At 43.0% G+C, this 22593-nt stretch overlaps 1 protein-coding gene across 4 annotated transcripts in view; it reads left to right on the top strand.

Annotated features, from left to right (window-relative positions):
• The window catches only part of UVRAG (UV radiation resistance associated), a 98320-nt gene that overhangs the window by 42611 nt on the left and 33116 nt on the right, over positions 1 to 22593 (top strand). For all 4 annotated transcript variants that reach the window (XM_058185973.1, XM_058185972.1, XM_058185974.1 and 1 more), the window contains 5 exons: positions 3130 to 3235; positions 11444 to 11570; positions 17463 to 17547; positions 19844 to 19931; positions 21343 to 21403. In XM_058185973.1, coding sequence (XP_058041956.1) covers positions 3130 to 3235; positions 11444 to 11570; positions 17463 to 17547; positions 19844 to 19931; positions 21343 to 21403 — 467 coding nt within the window. The remainder of the gene's footprint in view (positions 1 to 3129; positions 3236 to 11443; positions 11571 to 17462; positions 17548 to 19843; positions 19932 to 21342; positions 21404 to 22593) is intronic.

Raw genomic sequence — 22593 nt, 5'->3', positions numbered from 1 at the left:
GGGGAATTCTGGGAGTTGAAGTCCTCCAGGCTTAAAGTTGCCAAGGTTGGAGATCCCTGTTTTAGAGAGAAACCAAAGTTTTGTTTTGTTTTTAAAATTTGGAGATCCATTTTACAACATAAATTGAATCAGAATAACAGGGTTGGAAGGGAACTTGGGAGGTCATCTAGTCCAACCCCCTTGCTCAAGCAGGAGAACCCTATGCCATTCCAAACAAGTCTCTTCTTAAAATCCTCCAGCGATGGAGCACCCACAACAAACTCAGGTAACCGTTCAAAAAATAGGAAGGGGAATTGAAGAGAAACAGGCTTACGAGCTGGTATGCTTTTTTTTTTTTTATAAACTGGGCGTGTGCATCCGTCTCGGACAGGTGTTGTAAAATGCCACAGGAGGAATGCAATCTTGTGTAAATTAAGTTCCTGAGCACAGAAGGGGGTATTTTGTGAGAGAAAGATGGATAGATGCTAAGGGGATGAAGGGGATTGAAGCAAACTCTAACAGAACAACAAGAGTTTTAACAGACTATTTAACAGAATAACAGGGTTGGAAGGGACCTTGGAGGTCTTCTAGTCCAACCCCCGGCTCAAGGAGGAGACCCTATACCACTTCAGACAAAATGATTGACCAATCTTTTCTTAAAAACCTCCAGTCATGGAGCACCCACAACTTCTGGTGGCAAGTTGTTTCATTGGATTAATTGTTCCCACTGTGAGGAAATTTCTCCTTAGTCCCAGGTTGCTTCTCTCCTTGATGGGTTTCCATCCGTTGCTTCTTGTCCTGCCCTCGGGTGCTTTGGAGAATAGGCTGACGCCCTCTTCTTTGGGGCAGCCCCTCAGATACTTGAAAAACGGTTATCATGTCACCCCTACTCCTTCTCTTGGTTAGGCTAGACATACCCAATTCCTGCAACCGTCCATCATATGTTTTAGCCTCCTAATCATCTTTGTTGCTCTTCTCTGCGCTCTTTCCAAAGGTCTCAACATCTTTTTAATATCCTGGCAACCAAAACTGAATGCAGTATTGCAAGCACGATATTACCACGAACCCAGGATCCCCCAGCTGAGAATGGCTTTGCTTGCATCTCAGAATTGACTATGGAGAAGTATTTTGGCTGGTCTTGTTTCGTGAAGAGATTTAGAAAGTAACAAACTTTTTGTGTGTGGGTGTGCAAAATATTGTTGAGATAAACGAGAGTGTGGATCATTTGGAGCAAACGGGAAGAACTGTGAAGCCCGGCTAGAAAGAAGTTGTCTGAAACAATATATTTCACTTATTTAGACTTCATTGCTTGCAGATGGCCACCCTTTTAACCTGGCATTCAGCGGAATTGTCTCAGCAATAAACAGACTGAATGAGTTATGAACGACCAGACTGGCTAATTTATGTCTCTGAGCTTGTTTTTTTTTTTTCCAGTAAAGTGGACTGTCTTAATGCTAGACCTTCATTTTTACAATTCTGTACATTTAAAATTTGTGACAAACCAACATTTGTCATGGTTTCTTGAGTCATCGGTCATAACATGGTAGAGAAGATGCTTATGAAGTGGATAATACGTTCTGGCGTTAATCCCGATGCATTGGAGACACGCTTAATCTTGCAATATTTGAATTCATTGATTCTGAGACAGAACAGTGCAGGTAGTCCTCGACTTAACAACAGTTCATTCAGTGACCATTCAAAGTTACAACAACACTGAAAAAATTGACTAATGTCCATTTTTCACATTTAGGACTGTTGCAATGTCCCGCGGTCACATGATTGACATTTGGATGCGTGACAACTAGTTCACCTTTATGACGGTTGCAGTGTCCCGGAGTCATGTGATCCTCTCTTGCAACCTTCTAACAAGCAAAGTCAAAGGGCGGGGTGGGGGTGGGGAATCAGATTCACTTAACAACCGTGCTACGAATTTTAAGAACTGCTTTGATTCGCTTAGCAAAACGTGGTGAGAAAAGTCGCAAAATGGGGCAAAACTCACTTAAGAAACTTCTCACTTAGCAACATACATTTTGGGCTCAATTGTGGTTGTAAGCCGAGGACTACTTGTAGTAGTAAGATGTTTTTAAATCTGAAACACGAGGGCTTGGATCAAGTAATTTATATTATTTGGCAGGAGGCTGCAGGCGAACCAAAGGAAGTTTTAAAAACAATAATTTATACTATGGAATGATTTGCTGATGGATGGATGGATGGGTGGACAGATAGATTAGATAGATAGATTAGGATAGATAGATAGATAGATAGATAGATAGATAGATAGATAGATAGATAGATAGATAGATAGATAAATAGATTTGCAGATAGATAGATAGATAGATAGATAGATAGATAGATAGATAGATTTGCTGATAGATAGATAGATAGATAGATAGATAGATAGATAGATAGATAGATAGATAGATAGAGACAGACAGACAGACAGACAGACAGATAGATTTGCTGATAGATAAATAGATTTGCTGATAGAGAGACAGACAGACACATTGACAGACAGATATTGATTTATATCTTGCCTCTATTATTTTAATAAAAAAAAACCTGGCGAACATACCCAGGGCTCCTTCCTCTTCCTATTTTCTCCATAACAACAACCCTGTGAGATGAGCTGGGTTGAGAGAGAGTCACTGGCTCCAAGTCACCCAGTATTTTTCCTGCCTAAAGGCAGGTCTAGAACTCACCAGTCTCCTGGCCTCCAGCCTTGTACCTTAACCACTAAACCAAACTCTTAATAATAATCAGTATTCATCTTTAAACAAATGAGGAGATCTCTTTACTGGGATAGTTTCTATTAAGGGCTGGAAATTCTGAATCTCTCATTTTCACCTCTTCCCTTGATGGGAAGGCCAGGAGCATTTATTGGCAGTGTTGATGTTTCAGAGCACTTTTAAAATAGCCAAGGACAATTTATGATTAGTAGCTCAGTGCTTTAGCTGCCCAAGATTGCTCTATTGCAGGGGTCTAAGCTAAGCTGGCTGAGGTATTCTGGGAGTTGAAGTCCACAAGTTTTAAAGGTTGGCGATCCCTGCCCTATTGAGCAATCCTTCAATAGAGGCTGGCTTTGAATCGCGCTTCGCCCGGCTTTTTGGCCACCTGAGTAACGTTGAATTGTACCTGTGTGTTTCTCTGCAGGCTCCACCGGGCGCAATGTGCCATTAAGCAGACTCAGGTAACCGTTCAGAAAATAGGAAGGGAGATTGAAGAGAAACTGAGGCTTACGTCTACAAGCAACGAGCTGGTATGCCTTTTTTTTTTTTTTTTAAACTGGGACTGTCTGTCTCGGACAGGTGTTGTAGAATGCCGCAGGAGGAATGCAATCTTGTGTAAATTAAGTTCCTGAGCACAGAGGGAGTATTTTATTAGAGAAAGATGGATAGATGCTAAGGGGATGAAGGGGATTGAAGCTTTAATGCAAACTCTAACAGAATAACCGAGTTGGAAGGGACCTTGGAGGTCTTTTAGTCCAACCCCTTGCTTAGGCAGGAAACCCTACACCACTTCAGATAAATGGTTGTCCAGTCTCTTCTTAAAACTTCCAGGGATGGAACATTCACAACTTCTGGAGGCACTGATTAATTGTTCTGACTGTCAGAAAATTTCTCCTTAGTTCTAAGTTGCTTCTCTCCTTGATGAGTTTCCCCCCATTGCTTCTTGTCCTGCCTTCAGGTGCTTTGGAGAATAGTTTGACTCCCTCTTCTTTGTGGCAGCCCCTGAGATATTGGAACACTGCTATCATGTCTCCCCTAGTCCTTCTTTTCATTAAACTAGACATACGCAGTTCCTGCAGCCGTTCTTCCTATGTTTTAGCCTCCAGTCCCCTAATCAGCTTGGTTGCACTTCTCTGCACCCACTCTAGAGCAGCGGTTCTCAACCTATGGGTCGCGACCCCGTTGGGGGTCAAATGACGATTTGCCAGGGGTCGCTTAAGACCATCAGAAATATGGGAAGTATACTTGCGAGTGGGAGAATCGCGCTCCAATGGTTGACTCCACAAGCCAGCTGCAGGCTCTTCAAATCGCTAGCCGAATTCGGCTTCAGGCGCGATGAATTAAAAAAGAGCGAAATCTTTGCTCTGATGTCTCCCTCTCAAGCCAGCTGCAATCACTCCCAATCGCTAGCCTAATCAGGCTTCAGGCGCCATAAACTTAATAGGGGAGGAGTCTCCGCTTTAATGCCTCCGTCCTCAAGGCAATCTCAAGCAGTTCAGATCACTAGCCAATACAGCTTCAGGCGCGATCAATTCAAAAATCCAGTTTGCCGCTTTTTTCCCCCTTCTGTGGCTGCTGAGACGCGCTGAGATGGCTGCCTATCACCGCGATGAAATCAATATGAACGAAAATAATTTTACGGTTGGGGTTGCCACATTGTGGGGAATTGTATTAAAGGGGTCGCAGCACTATGAAGGTTGAGAACCACTGTTCTAGAGTCTCCACATCTTTTTTAATATTTTGGTGACCAAAACTGAATGCAGGAATCTAGGTGTGACCTTACCTTTCGTATCATTGAATCTTAGATTCTTTACAAGTTGGGTGTAGACCAGGAGAGTTGGCTCTGGAATCACAGGCCACCAGAACAGTTTTTAAGGAGCATGGTACAGGCAGTCCCCGACTTAACGGCCATTCGTTTAGTGACCATGTGAAGTTACGACCACACTGAAAAAAGTGAGAGCCGTTTTTCAGTCTTAGGACCATTGCAAGCTTCCCTCTGGTCACATGATCTAAATTTGGGCTCTTGGCAGACAACAGAGACAGAAGTCCTCGGCTTACAACCGTTCATTTAGTGACGTTCGAAGTTACAACAGCAGTGAAAAAAGTGACTTATGACCATCTTTCACCCTTGCAAACATTACAGCAACCTCAGGGTCACATGACCAAAATTCAGAGCCTTGACAACTGACTCGCATTTATGACACTTGCAGTGTTCCGGGGTCATGTGATCCCTTTTGTGACCTTCCGACAAGCAAAGTCAATGTGGGGAAGCCAAGATTCCCTTAACAACCATTTTACTAACTTAAGAACGGCAGTGATTCACTTAACAACGGTGGAAAGAAAAAGTCATAAAACGGAGCAAAATTAACAAGTGTTTCACTTAACGACATACATTTGGGGTTCAATTGTGGCCGCACGTAGAGGACTACCTGTACTTAGGAAGTTGCTGTTTCCCGGGGATCCTGAGAGATCTCCATTTATAACCTTCCTAGCTGGGTCCCGACAAGCAAAGTCAAGGGGGAGGCAGATTCGCTTAACGACCACATGATTCACTTAACAGCCACAGTGATTTGCTAAACAACTGTGACAAGAAAGCTTGTACAATGGGGCAAAACTCACTTCACAACTGTCTTCCCAGCAAACAGAAATTTGGGTCTTACGATTATGGTCGTAAGTCGAGGACTACCTTTAAGGGGTAACGTAGGTGTTCTGATTTGAACCCTGCAAATATAAAAATTTACAAACTCTCCCAAAGGTGCTTTTTCAAGAGGCAACTGGACTTTCGTTCTTTTTCCTTCAAGATCTTTCACTTCTCGTCCAAGAAGCTTCTCCAGTTCTGACTGAATGTTGGAGACTGGAAGACTTTTATCTTCCTGGCAGTCATCTGGTCGTTAGTACTCTCCCTAAGAGTCCACGTTGAGTCCACGACTCTTAGAAGGAGGGCTAAGGACCAGATGACTGCAAGGAATATCAATCCTTCCATTCTCCACCATTCAGTCTGAACTGGAGAAGCTTCTTGGATGAGGATGGAAACGTCTTCAAGGAAAAAAAAAAGAAAGTCCAGTTGCCGTTTGAAAAAAAACCTTTCGGACAACCGTGACCTGGAAGATGGAGAATGTTGAAGCCTCTGATGTAAGAATAGAATAGGAATAGGAATAGGAATAGGAATAGGAATAGGAATAGGAATAGGAATAGAATAGAATAGAATAGAATAGAATAGAATAGAATAGAATAGAATAGAATAGAATAGAATAGAATAGAATAGAATAGAATAGAATAGAATTAAAAACAGAATAGAGTAGAGTAGAGTAGGAATAGGAATAGAAATAGAATAGAATAGAATTTGAATAGAACAGAACAGAATAGGAATAGAATAGAATAGAACAGAACAGAAGAGAAGAGAAGAGAAGAGAATTGAATTGAATTGAATTGAATTGAATTGAATTTGAATAGAACAGAACAGAATAGGAATAGAATAGAATAGAATAGAACAGAATAGAAGAGAAGAGAAGAGAATTGAATTGAATTGAATTGAATTGAATTTGAATAGAACAGAACAGAATAGGAATAGGAATAGAATATATATAGAACAGAAGAGAAGAATAAAATTGGAAGGACCTTCGTCTTCTAGTCTAGGGGTCACCAACCTTTCAGACCTCAGGGACCACTAAATTCATGATTGTAAATTCCGCGGATCACTAATATGAATTTTTAAAAAGATAAATAGTATTTAGTGCAATATAAAAAATGCAAATAATTTTTCTGCGGACCACCAAAATTTTCTCACGGACCATCAGTGGTCCACGGACCACCAGTTGGTGACCGCTGGTCTAGTCCAACCCCCTTCTTAGGCAGGAAACCCTATACCATTTCAGACCTCCCCCCCTTTTTTTTCCCCAACTGACGGGAGAGAATTTTTGGAAGAACGAAATGCAAGTATAGAATTTATTCCATTTTTCTCAACTTCCGTAATGACGAGCTTCGCATGAAAGAGGACGCTTTTGGTGTCGGTATGTAGTAATCGAAATTACGAGCGTTTTCTCAAGCGTTCTCCCTCGTGCACGTAACACAAGCTCTTCTGTTTTTTATTATTATCATTAAATGAAAATATTTATCTGGAAAGTCCAACAGCTTAATATGTTGGATTAAACCTACGGGGAAAATGAATTAATAGGTCTCCTAATGCTCTCCAGTTACGAAGCATCTGGGTTGACTCGGTGGTGAAGGAGAGGGTTGCCAGGAAAAGCAAACCCTTGCAAATCGGGATTCATGAGCCGCCAGTTGAAAGAGTGGTGAACCTTGTAACCACGTCAGCTTGGGTGATGCTCCTCAAGACGAGTAACGGGAAGAACGACTGACATTTGGAGTGCGGGGACGTGCATTTTACTGGCCAGCTTAGGACCAATGCAGGGTGACTTTGGAAGAAGGCCTCCTGTGGAACCAGCTGGATTGAATGCGGATTAAAACAGGAATCATTCTAGCAGAATAACCAAATTGGAAGGGACCTTGACGGTCCTCTAGCCCTGCTCAGGCAGGAAAACCCTGTATCACTTCAGACAAATGGTTATCCAACATCTTCTTAAAAACTTCCAGTGTTGGAGCATTTGCAACTTCTGGAGGCAAGTTGTTCCACTGATTAATTGTTCTAACTGTCAGAAAATTTCTCCTTAGTTCTAGATTGCTTCTCTCCTTGATTAGTTTCCACTCATTGCTTCTTGTTCTACCCTCAGGTGCTTTGGAGAATAGCTTGACTCCTTCTTCTTTGGGGCAGACCCTGAGATATTGGAAGACTGCTATCATGTCTCCCCTAGTCCTTCTTTTCATTAAACTAGACCTACCCAGTTCCTGCAACCGTTCTTCATATGTTTTAGCCTCCAGTCCCCTCATCATCTTTGTTGCTCTACTCTGCCCTCCTTCTAGAGTCTCCACATCTGTTTTTATATCGTGGCAACCAAAACTAGTTCCATTCTAGGTTTTTCTAGTTCCATTCTAGCTACTGATTGGATTTAGAAACTTGGATAGCTAAAGCCTGGCTCGCAACTAGTTAACTGTATAAGTAGTCCTCAACTTACGACAACAGTTGAATCTGACCTTTCGGTCATTAAGCAAGGCCGTTAAGGGAGTTGTGCCCCATTTTACAACTTTTTTTTAAGCACGGTTGTTAAACGAATCACTGCCGTTGTTAAGTGAATCTGGCCTCCCCCTTTCAACTTTTGTTGGAAGGTTGCAAATAGTGATTACGTGACCCCTGGGACAGCACATGTCAGAAACACATACTAATTTATTATTTTAAGTTCAGCCAATCACCCGAATTTTGATTACATAATTGTGAGGATTGCTGCAACAGTCATAAGCGTGGAAAAAAAATATCCATACGTCACTTTCTCGGGCGCGGTTGCAACTTCGAACGGTCCCTAAAACGAACCGGTTGTAAGTCAAGGGACTACCTGTATCAAGTTTATAAAGTCATGGTTTCACACAAGACAATGAGATAGGGAGGACGATGTCCATATGCCGATCCTGTGACCCACGGAGTCAAGATTTAAATTGGGATTTTCTGCAGCTTTGCTCAGCCCTGAGGAGAAAGGAGAACTTGGACTCCTCCGCGAGGCAGGTTGACAATGATGGAACAGTTTTGGCGTTGCTCCACTCTCTCCCCTAGCCAGAGGATTACACCATTGTTTGCAAGCTTTTCCCAGCATTCGCTAATCTTTCTAGGACATCTATGGTGTCTCGTTCAAGAGACGGCATCCAAACCTCCTTGTCAGGTTGGCTGTCGGCCTGGAAACGGACCGTGGCTGCTATTCTTTCCTTGAAAGACCATAATAAAACAAACATGCAAACAACCCAACCCAAAAACTGCCTTTAGTTACCGCTTTCAGGAACACTTTGTAACGTGCAGAGTTGAGCATCTTCGCCTAATTGGATCCGCATGGCTCGCGCCCTGATGAAGTTCTGGAAGCTATTAAAAGTCCTGGCTATTCTCCCAGGATTTGGGGCAAGGGTGATGGTTGAAACCCCCCCCCCCACGGTTGGATGGAGGGTTGTTTTTGAGGTGGGTTTCTGTGTTTGCTTTCAAGCCACTTACAATTTCTTTTTCGGGTTTTCTTGTTTTTATTTCTTTCACGATTGCAAGCCACCCAGAGTCATTGGAAGTCAGGAAAGCTATAAATTCAACAACTAAGTAAAAAAAATATGAATAATTTGAGAGCTGCTTGTAATGGAAATGTGCTCGGCATTTGTCTTTCTGTGAAGTAATTAAAAAGACAGAGCGGTAGTTTATTTCGGGGAGGGGGGGGAAAGGTGTTTTGCAAAACTTGCTTTTTCCCCCCTTGTAAAATGAAAACAGAAGAGCAGAGGTGTCGTCGTGGGTGATTTTGCATTAAAGATTGCCGGGGTGATGCTGTGAGTTTCCAGACTGCGAATGTATAACACAATGTTTTTAGATGTCAGGGTTGTGTGTCACATAGTAAATAATCTTCAATTATGTTGTTGCAGACATTTTGTTACTCATCTAGGTGACATCATCAGTGCTACAAGGGAGTGGGGTTTGCGCTCTGTTTACATATAAGGAGAAGAGCCTAATGCTGGGAAGATTGAGGGCAAAAGAAGAAGGCAGAGAATGAGGTGACTGGATGGAGTCACTGAAGCAGTTGGCATGAGCTTAAATGGACTCAGGAGGATGGTAGTGGACAGGAAGGCATGGAGGAACGTTGTCCATGGGGTTGCGATGGGGCAGACACGACTTTGCAACTACAACAACAATTTATATATCTTGAATGGTTGGCAGGTGTTCTGTTCCCCCCCCCCCTCAGTCCGGGAGGCACGAGAAATGACTCAATTAGCCGGCAATTGAGTCCACGGCAGCTATCAGCTCTGGCAGCAACCCAGCGAGCATCTGCCAAGGTTTTTCTGTTATCTTTCTTGATGCCGGCGTGTCAACCAGGAAGTCAGGAATAAACAGCCCTTCAGCTCAAGTTCTTTCTAGGCAGTTTGATTTGTTTGTCACGAAGCAGTATAGCAGCCCCTCCTGCTTTTATACCCTGTGGGGTGTGGCTCCGTGACTCAGCACTTTCTAGGCCTGCCCCACCCCTGCTTCTGTTGTTCCCGCCTCTCTTGTCTACGAAACCTGGGATCTAACCAGGACTGATTGTCCTCAGCTGGGTCTGGAAGTGTTTCCTGGGCGAGGGGAGATACAGCAGACAAATGGTTATCCAACATCTTCTTAAAAACTTCCAGTGTTGGAGCATTTGCAACTTCTGGAGGCTAGTCATTCCACTGATTAATTGTTCTCACTGTCGGGAAATTTCTCCTTAGTTCTAAGTTGCTTCTCTCCTTGATTAGTTTCTACCCATTGCTTCTTCTCCTGCCTTCAGGTGCTTTGAAGAATAGCTGGACTCCCTCCTCTTTGTGGCAGCCCCTGAGATATGGGAAGACTGCTATCATGTCTCCCCTAGTCCTTCTTTTCATTAAACTAGGCATACCCAGTTCCTGCAACCGTTTTTCATATGTTTTAGCCTCCAGTCCCCTAATCCTCTGTGTTGCTCTTGTCTGCACTCTTTTTTACATTGTGGTGACCAAAACTGAATGCATTATTCCTTGATAAATTCCTTGAATGCAGAATTCCATTCCTTGATAAAAAGCCTCCATGAAAGAGACCTAAAACAAGATGGAGTGACAACATCAGCAAGTATGGCGGCCCCAATTGGTAAAAAAATGCTCAGTACCTTATTGGTTGGAAACAGGCGGCAGAGGCCTTCATCCTGCAGTGGATAGACAATGGCTTGAATATAAACAAGAGGGCAAACCTTACTTCCTTCTAGCACTGAAAATGTTGCTAGGCGGGTAATGAATGCCTGCAAGAAAGCAACCAAGCTCAGAGAGCACCAAGGACCCCACACGTCTTCCCCCTCCTCCTCCTCCTCCTCCTCCTCCTCCTCCTCCTCCTCCTCTTCCTCCTCCTTGCAAATCCATCCCCATCATTACAAAGAGAAGGGGGACAACCTATTTTCCAAAGCTCCTGAAGGCCAGACAAGGAACGATGGATGGAAACTGATCAAGGAGAGATTCAACCTAGAAATGAGGAATTTTCTGATATTTAGAATACTGGCAATAGCAATAAGACCTATATACTGCATCACAGTGCTTTACGGCCATCTCTAAGTAGGTTACAGAGTCAGCTTCTTGCCCCCCAACAATCTGGGTCCTCAGGCTGAGTCAGTCTTGAGCCTGGTGAGATTTGAACTGCCAAACTGCCAGCAGTCAGCAGAAGTAGCTTGCAGTACTGCATTCTAACCGCTGCGCCACCATGGTTCAATCAACCAACGGAACAGAAGTTGCCTTCAGGAGTTGTGGGAGCTTCATCACTGGAGGCTTTTCAGAAGCAACTGGGCTGCCATTTGTCGGAAATAGGATAGGGTCTCCTGCTTGAGCATGGGATTGGATTAATGACCTAAGAGGTCCTTTCCGCTATTCTGTAACTCTTGTAACTTCTAGCATTGATGATGTTCCGTAGATGGGTCATGAAACGTCTGCAAGACAATAACCAAGCTCAGAGAGCCCCAAGGACCCCACAGTTCAACTCCGAGCTACAAATATCCTCTTCAATTGGTACCTCTTCCGAGACGGCTATAATCTTATTTTCCATTGAAATGTATAGTATTCGCAGGGAGTCGTTTCTCCCAGAAGTGTCTACATATATTCTGAGCAATCCTTTGTTTTGGCTTTTGTTTTTATAGAAAAAAGAGAGCGAGTGTTTACAGTTGAAGATTCTGGTGCTTCAGAATGAGCTAGAGAGGCAGAAAAGAGCCCTAGGACGGGAAGTAGCCTTACTGCATAAGGAGCAAACAGCACTACTTGAAAGAGGTGAGTGCGAATGATACCAGTCTTCTTGTCCGTCTGTCCCCCTGCAGCCTAACGACCACAAATGAGGAGTTATTTCAGAGCAGGTTGCTCCTAAAAAAAAATAATAATTTGGCAAGCTCTGGTTGCTCCTTACTGGCTTCCTTATGTTTTTGGTGGCTTGCTCAGATGGTACCCAGACATCTTTCATGGTGAATACTGTAGGTCAGGAGTTGAAGTCCACATGGCTGGCTAGGGAATTCTGGGAGTTAAAGTCCACATGGCTGACTGGGGAATTCTGGGAGTTGAAGTCCACATGGCTGACTAGGGAATTCTGGGAGTTGAAGTCCACATGGCTGGCTGGGGAATTCTGGGAGTTGAAGTCCACATGGCTGGTTGGGGAATTCTGGGAGTTAAAGTCCACATGGCTTGCTGGGGAATTCTGGGAGTTGAAATCCACATGGCTGGCTGGGGAATTTGGGAGCTGAAATATACATGGCTGACTAGGGAATTCTGGGAGTTAAAGTCCACATGGCTGGCTGGGGAATTCTGGGAGTTGAAGTCCACATGGCTGGTTGGGGAATTCTGGGAGTTAAAGTCCACATGGCTTGCTGGGGAATTCTGGGAGTTGAAGTCCACATGGCTGGCTGGGGAATTTGGGAGCTGAAATATACATGGCTGACTAGGGAATTCTGGGAGTTAAAGTCCACACATGCTGGCTAGGAAATTCTGGGAGTTGGAAGTCCAGAAGTCTTAACGTTGCCAAGGTTAGACACTCCTGCCGTAGGTCATGAGCGATCAGATTAGAAATTTCCTCCCTCAAGCTGCCATGGTGGCTCAGAGTTCCCAACGCCTGAATCCCAGATCTTCTCCTAATCTCTCCCGTTGCTTTATGAAGACTGAAGAAGACAGCCCAAACGACAGTTGCTAGAGTAAAATGCTTGTACAGGTAGCGTTTGAGTTAACAACCATCCGTTTAGTGACCATTCAAAGTTACAGAGGCACTGGAAAGAGTGGCTGGTGACCTTTCCTCGCATTTACGATTGTTGGGGTGTTGCAACATGCCCACAGTGACATGAGCAAAATTTGTGTATTTAACACAATGATCACCATTGGCTAGTTTAGTGGTTAAGGCAGCAAGCTGGAAACTAGGAAACTGAGTTTCCAGTACTGCCTTAACTGTGAAAGCCAGCTGGGTGACTTTGGCCTAGTCCAGCACACCTCACAATTTTCTGGTTGTTATGGGGGAAATAGGAGGTGGAAGGTGTGTTAGATATGTTTGGTGCCTTAAATTATTGGTTAAAAATAAAAGAAGTGGGATATAAAAGGAATAAATAAAATTTGTGGGTTTTTTTTCCCCAGCCAATTTCAGATAAGCTAAATAAATAAGGAGAGCCGGATTGTCTTAACCACATGATTCAAATATTGGGAAAAAACAGTGGCAAAATTGGGCACACCCCACTTAACAACCGCCTTGCTTAGTAATATAAATCCTGGTTCCAGTTGTGGCCATAAGTCGAGGACTAGCTGTAATGAGTGAAACACCAGCAAATAGCAAAATCCTGTGTTCACGGCTAGACCCTTCTTTAAAATTAACCCTAGAAATGACATGCTTGTCCTCAATTTTAATCAGAGCAGAGAACAGACTGGGACAAAATCTGGGGGGAAAAAACGATATAAAAATAGCTCTTAAAACCCAAGCAAAATGCTTCAAAACCCATTCCTTTGCCAAAGAAAGCTGCCTCAGAGGTTGATAGTTAACACAGCCATCGGTTGCTGTGTATCAAATGTAGAGTTATTCTTCGAAAGCTCTTGGCCATCTCTTACGTGTGAAAAGTTCACCGTTTTTGACGTTTTGAAATATTCCAAGTCCTGAGAATAAAGCCAAGAAGAACATACACGCCCTTAATATGGGGTGATCAGCCCCAAATCATGTTAACAACTTTTTGAGATTTCACGCCAGAATGTGAACAGGGAATCCCAGAGCACGTGAGCAAATGATACCTCTCCTTGAATGATATTTTCAAGAGCAGAACAACTGCAACTAGCCCTTGTTAAAAATTCCCTAAAACGTCCAGTTCAGTTGAAACAAGAAAAACCTCCCCATACCTTATTTTGTGATCAAAAGAGACTAATTTAATATAACTCTGCTCTGGCTTACCGGAATAAGATCCGAGTGTCGTATTCCAAAGGTTAATGAATAATAAACATTCTTTGTAATCAGCTTGCTTCAGTTTCTCATGAAATGACTTAACGGCTTTCAGAACCGCTGTTGGTTTCTTCAGAGGCTCTAGCAGACGTGGGGTTGAAGAAGCAGCAGTAGAAATTGGACTACGTGGTCCAAAGAACAGATGCTTAAATTGAATAGACTACCAAGGAATAGTTAAAACTTCACTTCAACTGAATTGATCCAGATTTAGTTACCAGTACAAGGTGTCAAGGTTCCAGAAAAACCTCTTCTGCATAAAAAAAACCTCAGAAGCCATTGTCTTTCAGAGTTCTTTACTAGCATGAGGAAACTGGCACACGATGAGTGAAATTCCAAAACTGAACTTCCGGATTCTTTTCCCAGTTATACAAACCCCAAGAGTCCCACCCGCCTGACCCCTTTGCTGGTCACATGGTCCCACGTTCTCCCAGTTCATTCGAATATCTTCTTGCCACTCTTCCTGCAGATGTGAACACCATCCGACCTTGACCGCTTGAAGAATGTTACCATACCCCTCAGCCCCCCTTTTTTCCCTCAGGGGAAAAATGTGGCAGCGTCTGGAACCCTAAAGTCTAGTATGGTTTCCAGGCCTGACAGGCGTCCCCCCTTGGAAAAGAAGCTATATCCTAGGAAAGAAAACAAAGAGTTGATAAAGAAGAGTGTCAGTGGTCCACACTTCCCTTCTACCCCCCCCCCTCCAAGAGGTTTTTTAGGTTTGTCAGGGAAAGTGTCGTGAAATTGTTTAATCAAATTGTCCGCATTTACTTTCCAACTTTTGACCCAAGTAGATTCAGATAATGGATATCCCTTCCAGTGGACTAAATATTGTAATTGACCTCTGTATAGTCTAGAGTCAAGGATTTTCTTGATTTCATAGTGGGTTTCACCTTGGATTATCAAGGGTGGTGGGGGAGCGGCAGGTTGAGGTCTCAGACCAGACTGTCTAGCAGGTTTTAATAAGCTGGTATGGAATACCGGGTGTATTTTTCCCAACATTCGAGGAGCTTGAGTTGAATGATACATTTTTAATGAAAAATAATTCAGTTTTGGAATAATGTCAAGGTTCCAGAAAAACCTCTTCTGCATAAAAAAAACCTCAGAAGCCATTGTCTTTCAGAGTTCTTTACTAGCATGAGGAAACTGGCACACGATGAGTGAAATTCCAAAACTGAACTTCCGGATTCTTTTCCCAGTTATACAAACCCCAAGAGTCCCACCCGCCTGACCCCTTTGCTGGTCACATGGTCCCACGTTCTCCCAGTTCATTCGAATATCTTCTCGCCACTCCTCCTGCAGATGTGAACACCATCCGACCTTGACCGCTTGAAGAATGTTACCATACCCCTCAGCCCCCCTTCTTCCCCTCAGGGGAAAAATGTGGCAGCGTCTGGAACCCTAAAGTCTAGTATGGTTTCCAGGCCTGACACAAGGCACTGAAAAAAGTGACTCACGACTGTTTTTCCACACTTAACGGCCATTGCCACATCCTCATGGTCACATGATCAAAATTCAGATGCTGGGCAGTTGGTTCATATTTATGTCGGTTGCAATGTCCCGGGGTCATGTGACCCCCCTTTTGCGACCTTCTGACAAGCAAACTCAACGGCCAATCCAAATTCACTTGACAACCGTGTTGCTAACTTAACAAATGCAATGATTTACTTGGCAACCGTGGCAAGAAAAGTCCTACAATGGGGCAAAACTCACTCAACAAAATGTTTCACTTAGCAACACAAATTTTGGCCTCGGTTGCGGTCGTAACTCGAGGACTACCTGTAATTGGTTCACTCTGCAGCATTTATACTAGATCCTGAGGTTCAAATCCTTGCCCAGCAACGTTGCTATACTATCTCTTAACTTCTCAGGTTGATTTATGTGTTTGATTTCTATAGGCACCACACCTCAACAAGCGATTCTGGGTAGTGTACATCCATTTTGCCACCCAAAAACTAAGCACCAATAACGGAAAATATTTGTAGCTCAGGGTTGAAATGAAGGGGTCCTTGGTGTTCTCTGAACTTGGTTATTTTCTTGCAGACGCTTCATTACCCAACTAGGGAATATCATCAGTGTCAGGCTGCCTCTGATCATATCTAGGAAAGAATACACTTTAACTTCATTTGCAAATAAAGAAAAGTACTTTTACTAGATACATCTGGATAGCAGCTGCGCTTAGCGGTGCAAAGTTGAATCTGAGACAAAATATGGCTAACAATCTGTATCACCCTATTCCTCCCTCCCCTTCCCAATAGGTCATCAGGTCTGGTCCAATGCCAGCTCCTTCCCGGGGTCCCGTGGTAATCTTCTTCCGCAGGTCTCTGGTTGTCAATCATATCAGGAATGCAATGTCCGTTAGAGTTCGCGCCAAACATTCCTGTTGAATTCAAACTAGCATTCTCCCCTCCCACCTTAATTATGTCAGACTGACACTCTTAAAGGTTCCTCTCTATTTAACTTGAATCCAATAGCTATGTACATTACAAATACAATCCTATGCTATCTAACAACTAAATATAAGGAGTACAAAGAGATACGAAGATTGGAGTTGAGGCTGACAATCAGTGTTAGGTAAAGGTAAAGGTTGCCCTCGCATATACATGCTAGTTGTTCTCAACTCTAGTGGGCGGTGCTCATCTCCGTTTCAAAGCCGAAGAGCCAGCGCTGTCCGAAGACGTCTCCATGGTCATGTGGCCGGCATGATTCAACGCCAAAAGCGCATGGAATGCTGTTACCTGCCCACCGAAGGTGGTCCCTATTTTTCTACCTGCATTTTTTACCTGCTTTCGAACTGCTAGGTTGGCAGAAGCTGGGACGAGTAACAGGAGCCCATCCTGTTATGCGGTGCTAGGGATTCGAACCACTGAACAGCTGACCTTTCGATTGACAAGCTCAGCGTCTTAGCCACTAAGCCACCGCGTCCCTCTTCATCAGTGTTAGACTAATGAAACATCTGCAAGAAAACAACCAAGCTCAGAGAGACCAAGGACCCCTCAGAAACCAAGCAAATAAGATATTACAAAAGAAATAACTTTACTGTGGATGTTAATACATCCAGGAAACAGGCCTTAACACAGGGGTCCCTAATCCTCGGTCAGTAGACCAGTCCTAGTGGCCCGTTGGGAGCAGGACCATGCAAGAGGTGGGAAAGCGTGCAAAAAAAAAATGCGACAAAATATTTGCGCATTTGCGAGATTAGGCTGAACGCGGGAAACCCTCCTCGACCTGCCTGCTACCGCTGCATGTTGATTCATGCAGCCAAAGAGGTTGGGGACTGATGCCTTAACACACCTGGGGTCCCAGACACAAACGAGTCTCGACAGCCTTGCAAAAGACCAACAGGGTTGGGATCATCTTGATTATCTGAAGGGAGAATATTCTAGAACAGAGATGAGGAACCATGGCCCTTCTATGATTTGTGGACTTCAACTCCCAGAATTCCTGAACCAGCTGGCTCAGGAATTCTGGGAGTTGAAGTCCACAAGTCACAAAACGGCCATGGTTCCCCATCTCTATCCTAGAGAGCAAAGGCTGTAGAAGAAAACTCTTGTCTCGTTGGAGGATTAGAGATTTGGCACCCGATGACACCGTAGAACGATCTTGTATATTGCCAAACGGTTTAATTAATTAAACAGTGTTGCTTAATGGCCAGTCTTCACAACTGAAGAGTAACCTCAGCTATTCTCTTCTTCCTAAAATGATTTTGGTAGGAAAAGAGTTCGAGGAAGAACATTCAAAGCTCCTCTCGGATAAGGAACCTCTGCAAGAATTAAGGAAGGAATGTACTGCCAAGAGGTAACAAGCGCCCTTGAAACCGATTGGAACGGGGCAGGGAGATTTGCATATATTCCGCTTATTCATATACTAACAACCAACCTATATCCTAAAGGAAAACCAAACATGATTGTTCTTTGGAAGGACAGATCACTGAAGCCGAAACTCAAATACTTTGGCCGCTAAATGGGAAGAGAGGACTCTTTGGAAAAGGTTCTACTGTTGGGAAAGAGGGGAAGAGAAAAGGAGAAGGGGAGGGAGGGCAGAGGATGGGATGGTTAGAAAGGTAAAGTTAGTTAGATAAACTTACTAGTTGCTGCGAGAATTAGGTGTCCATCTTTTTGCCGAACACCTGATTTCCGCAGCTTACAAAATTCAATGACTACCAAGGTTTTTTCTTCTTCTAATGTGTTATGTATATTAATCCATAGGGTTTGGCTGCAATATTATTGTTTATCCCTTTTTTTCCCTTTACTATTTGTTTACTTTTTATTTTCTACTTTTACTTCCCCTTTTTATTGGCTGTACACTTTAGTATTATTATTTAAGATTTAATCTTCAATTTGATTCATAGTCTGAGGTTGGTAAAAACAGTTCAAGTCCTAACCAAGGACCTAAGAGCTATTAAGATAGCGTCTTAAGTATACAGGCAGTTCCGAGTCAGATTTTTATTTTCAAACTCAGGATATTCAGGAGTAATAAGTTCAGGATTTCCATGTATCTAGGCAGCCCTTTGGGTATTGCTCCAAGGGTTCCTATTACTATTGATACAACCATTGATTATTTCTTCCACCATCACTCAGTTTCAGTTTGCAAATTGCGATCTATATATATATATCTTTATCTATCTCTATCTTTCTCTATCTATCTATCTAGCCATCCATCCATCCATCCATCCCTATCTTCCATCATCTATCGATCCATCCATCCATCCATCCATCCATCCATCCATCCATCCATCCATCTATCTATCTATCTATCTATCTATCTATCTATCTATCTATCTATCTATCTATCTATCTATCTATATCTATATCTATATCTCTGTCTATCTATCCATCCATCCACCTCTATCTTTCATCCATCCATAACTATCTGTCTGTCTGTCTATCTATCTCTGTCTTATCTATCCATCTATATCTATCTATCTATCTATCTATCTATCTATCTATCTATCTATCTATCTATCTATCTATCTCTGTCTCTATCTCTGTCTATCTATCCATCCATCCACGTCTATCTTTCATCCATCCATAACTATCTGTCTTGTCTATCTATCTATCTCTGTCTTATCTATCTATCTATCTATCTATCTATCTATCTATCTATCTATCTATCTATCTATCTATCTATCTATCTATCCATCCATCCATCCATCCATCCATCCATCCATCCATCCATCCATCTATCTATCTATCTATCTATCTATCTATCTATCGTATATATTATTATGCATGTTATTTATTATCATATTCTGTTGTTTTGCAAACATACTGAATGCTTGTATACCAGAGACAAATTCCTTGTGTGTCTAATCACACTTGGCCAAATAAATGAAGTAAATAAATAGTGTCATTGATACAATGGAGGTGGGTTTGGGTGGATTCAAGGAGATAGTGGAGGGCAGGGGAGCCTGGTGTGCTGTGGTCCTTGGAGTTGGGCACAACTTTTCGATTGAAAACAATTACCAGTAATAACAACATAAACAGTTAGCGGGTAATTCTCTTAGATAAGGCCTGCAACACCTACTGATCTGAGCTGAAGGGGAATTGCGGCCCAGGATCTTAAGAAATACCCATTTAGTACTAAGAATTGTAAATTGAACATCCTGGATTACAAATTAAAATATAGGGATCCCTCAGCAATGGCAAAGGAAGGCAATTAGACAGAAATAGTGACTGATCATTGTATTTTTCATTTTCCTGTGAAGTTTTCTTCTGTGCTGCACCTTAACAATACTTTTTTTCACAAAGCCCTCACAATTTCCAGCAATTAACACTTTTTTGCTACCCTTAGTTGGACATTCCTTATTAGGCCTCCCTTCTGCCCAGATAAATTCATCTGTGGAGTTTCTTGTGTGAACCAGATCCTAAATTAAAACTTCCTAAGCCATCATTTTTTTCCCCTAATGGCCGTGTCAGCACATTACACAGGAAATGTACCCTTCTTAAAATCCAGCTACACCGGATATTGAAAGTTAACAGTACTGCACCTCTCTCGATGGGGCAGGAATAATAATTTCTCAGAGTAAGGGTGTTGACAGCTCCTTCAGGAAGTCATCATTGCATAATTGACTGTTTTTTGTCTCCTTCCCTAGAGAGCAGTTCTTGAAGACAAATGCTCAGCTGACCATCAGGCGCAGGCAATTGCTCTCTGAGCTTTCCTGCATTTATCCTATTGATACGGTGAGTGATGGATTTTTCTGAGAAGGGCATTTTCGGGAGTTTAGTTAAGTGTCCGGCTTTTATGTTGGAGGAGAGCCTGAACTTCAGTTATCCTAAACATTTAACTATCCATGATGAGCAAAAATGACAAAAACAAAGCAGCCTAGAGCTCTTGAGTTGGAAAATAAGGTTTTGCATCCTTATATTTCCAGAGTCAATTCCTGGGGTCTTAAATTCAGAGGGGTGATAGGACTGGGAGAGGCCAGTACAGGTAGTCCTCAATTTAAAATCACATTTGAGGCCACAATTTCCATTGCCAAGCGAGACCGTTGTTAAAGTGTGTTTCACCCCATTTTATGACCTTTCTCGCCACTGTTGTGAAGTGCATTATTCCAATTGTTAGGTTAGTAACACGGTTGTTAAACGAATCTGGCTTTCCCCATTGACTTTGCTTGTCAGAAGGTCGCAAAAGGGGACCATGCGACCCTGGGACACTGCAACCGTCATAAATAGGAATCAGCTGCCAAGCATCCGAATTTTAATCACGTGACCCTGGGGATGCTCCAGCGCTCGTAAGTGTGAAAAATGATCATAGGTCCCTTTTTTCATTGCCATTGTAACTATGAATGGTCACTAAATGAACAGTTGTAAGTCAAGGACTGGCTGCAGTTTCTCCCATTGTATTTATTGAAATAACTGAGGCTGGGGGAAGGGATCAGCTAGCACTTGACAATCAGGTACTATCTAAAGTAGAACGGGCAGTATATAAATGTAATAAATTTTAGATGGGTGGATGGATGACAGATGGATGAATGGGTGAGTGGGTGGAGAGAGGTGGGGAGGGAGGGAAGGAGAGAGAGAGAGAGAGAGAGAGAGAGAGAGAGATGAGATGGCTCAGTGCTGTGGGAAACCTGAAGTCAGAGGTGGGAGGCACATGAATTAACAACTGGTTCAGCCAGCACCGAAAATGTGAGCAAGTGCCGGCGCAGGTAGGCGGGCCCACCCGCAGGTCACATCTACCGGTTCGCCCAAACCAGCAGCAGCCGACCACTGCCCAAACTCCATGCAATGGATGAGTTCCCGTCCCTTGCTCCAGCTCCTGCCCATCCAGCACTTCAAAAGCATGCAAATGCAAGTAGATAAATAGGTACCACTTCGGTGGGAAGGTCACAGCATTCCGTGTGCTTTGGCGTATAGCCACGCAGGCCACATGGCCTCGGAAATCATCTCCGGACAACGCTGGCTCCCTTGGCTACACAGAGATTAGCATCGCCCCCTAGAGTCAGACACGACTGGGCAGGGGAAACCTTTACATGCATACATGCCTATATATTTGTATGTCCAGTATGTATGTTAGCTTGCTGTCAGAATCTGGAGTTTATCAACAGACATGGCCCCGATACAACCTCACTTTCTGCCATTCAATCCACAGAACGATCAAGAGGATTATTTTATTTGTGGAGTGAAGTTGCCCAATTCTGAAAACTTCCAAGGTAACTGGGCATTCCCCTGCTTGTTTTGTTATCTTATTTGTGCAACGTGCCAATGGAACAGAAACCCTTCCCCCTCCCCCCCAGCCCCCATCAGTTGTGTTAAAAATGTGTTTTTGTTGCTGTTGTTGAGACAAAAAAATATATATATATTGCTGGCTGGGCAGGGGGTGAAATGCTACCGGATCGGACCGGATCACGCAATCTGGTAGTGATCGTGGCCGGTAGTTCAGCGATCCGGTAGCGATAGCGGAACAAAGCTCCGCCCACCTGCCCGGGTGTCATTACTTCCTGGTTTTAACCAGGAAGTAATGTGTTTTTTAACCTTCTGCATATGCGTGTGCGCTCCCGAGCCGGTAAGGAAGGTAAGTAGATTTCACCCCTGCGGCTGGGGAATTCTGGGAATTGAAGTCCACACCTCTTCAAGTCGAGAAACACAAGCACTAGAAAATTGCGAAGCTTGGAGTAGATTCAGGCCTTGAACAAGTATTCTCCGGGCCTTCTACTCCTGTTTTTAAGCCATATTGCCCAAACAATGAAGAAACCTGCAAAACAACTTAGCGTTATATAGCATGTTTTATGAATTGGACTTGAGCAAAAAGAGATGATAAAGCTGAGGGAAAGGAAGCCATCTTGATATTTCTCAACAGCTGGATATTTTTTTAAGGCCGCTATTTGATAGTGCCTGTGAGGCTGTTAACATTTTTACAAACTCATCAATTGTCCGACAGTATGGTTAAAAATTTTGGGGAGGAAAGTGAAATAAGATTGCATTGACAGAGAGTTGCTTTTATCCTTTTATTTTGGGGAGGGGAAGGATTAAAGGAAGGAGGCTATGGAAAACACAGATTTGAACCACAGAGTTCACCCATAAAATCAAAGGTCTTTGAACTAACAAAATAGATTTTTTTCCCTCCCCTCCCCTCCCCTCTTTCCCTAAATCTTATTTTTTAAAATCGAATATCTCTTTTCATAAGGTTTCCTGTGTTGTCTCTTGTCGCTAAAACCTTGGCACATATTTATATGAGTAAAAAAATGTGATGTCTTTTAAGGTTTGCCTCAGAAAATGTATTTTTTTTTTCCTATACAGAAAACTCAGACTCAAAGATGATAAGTTAGTTCCTCCACTAACATCCTTTGGTCTTCCATAAATCTGAGTTTTCTGTATAGAAAAAAAAAAGAAAAGGTGGAAG

Source organism: Ahaetulla prasina, chromosome 5 (genome assembly GCF_028640845.1).
Source record: "Ahaetulla prasina isolate Xishuangbanna chromosome 5, ASM2864084v1, whole genome shotgun sequence".
Classification (NCBI taxonomy): Eukaryota; Metazoa; Chordata; class Lepidosauria; order Squamata; family Colubridae; genus Ahaetulla; species Ahaetulla prasina.
This window is presented reverse-complemented; position numbering and strand designations above follow the sequence as displayed.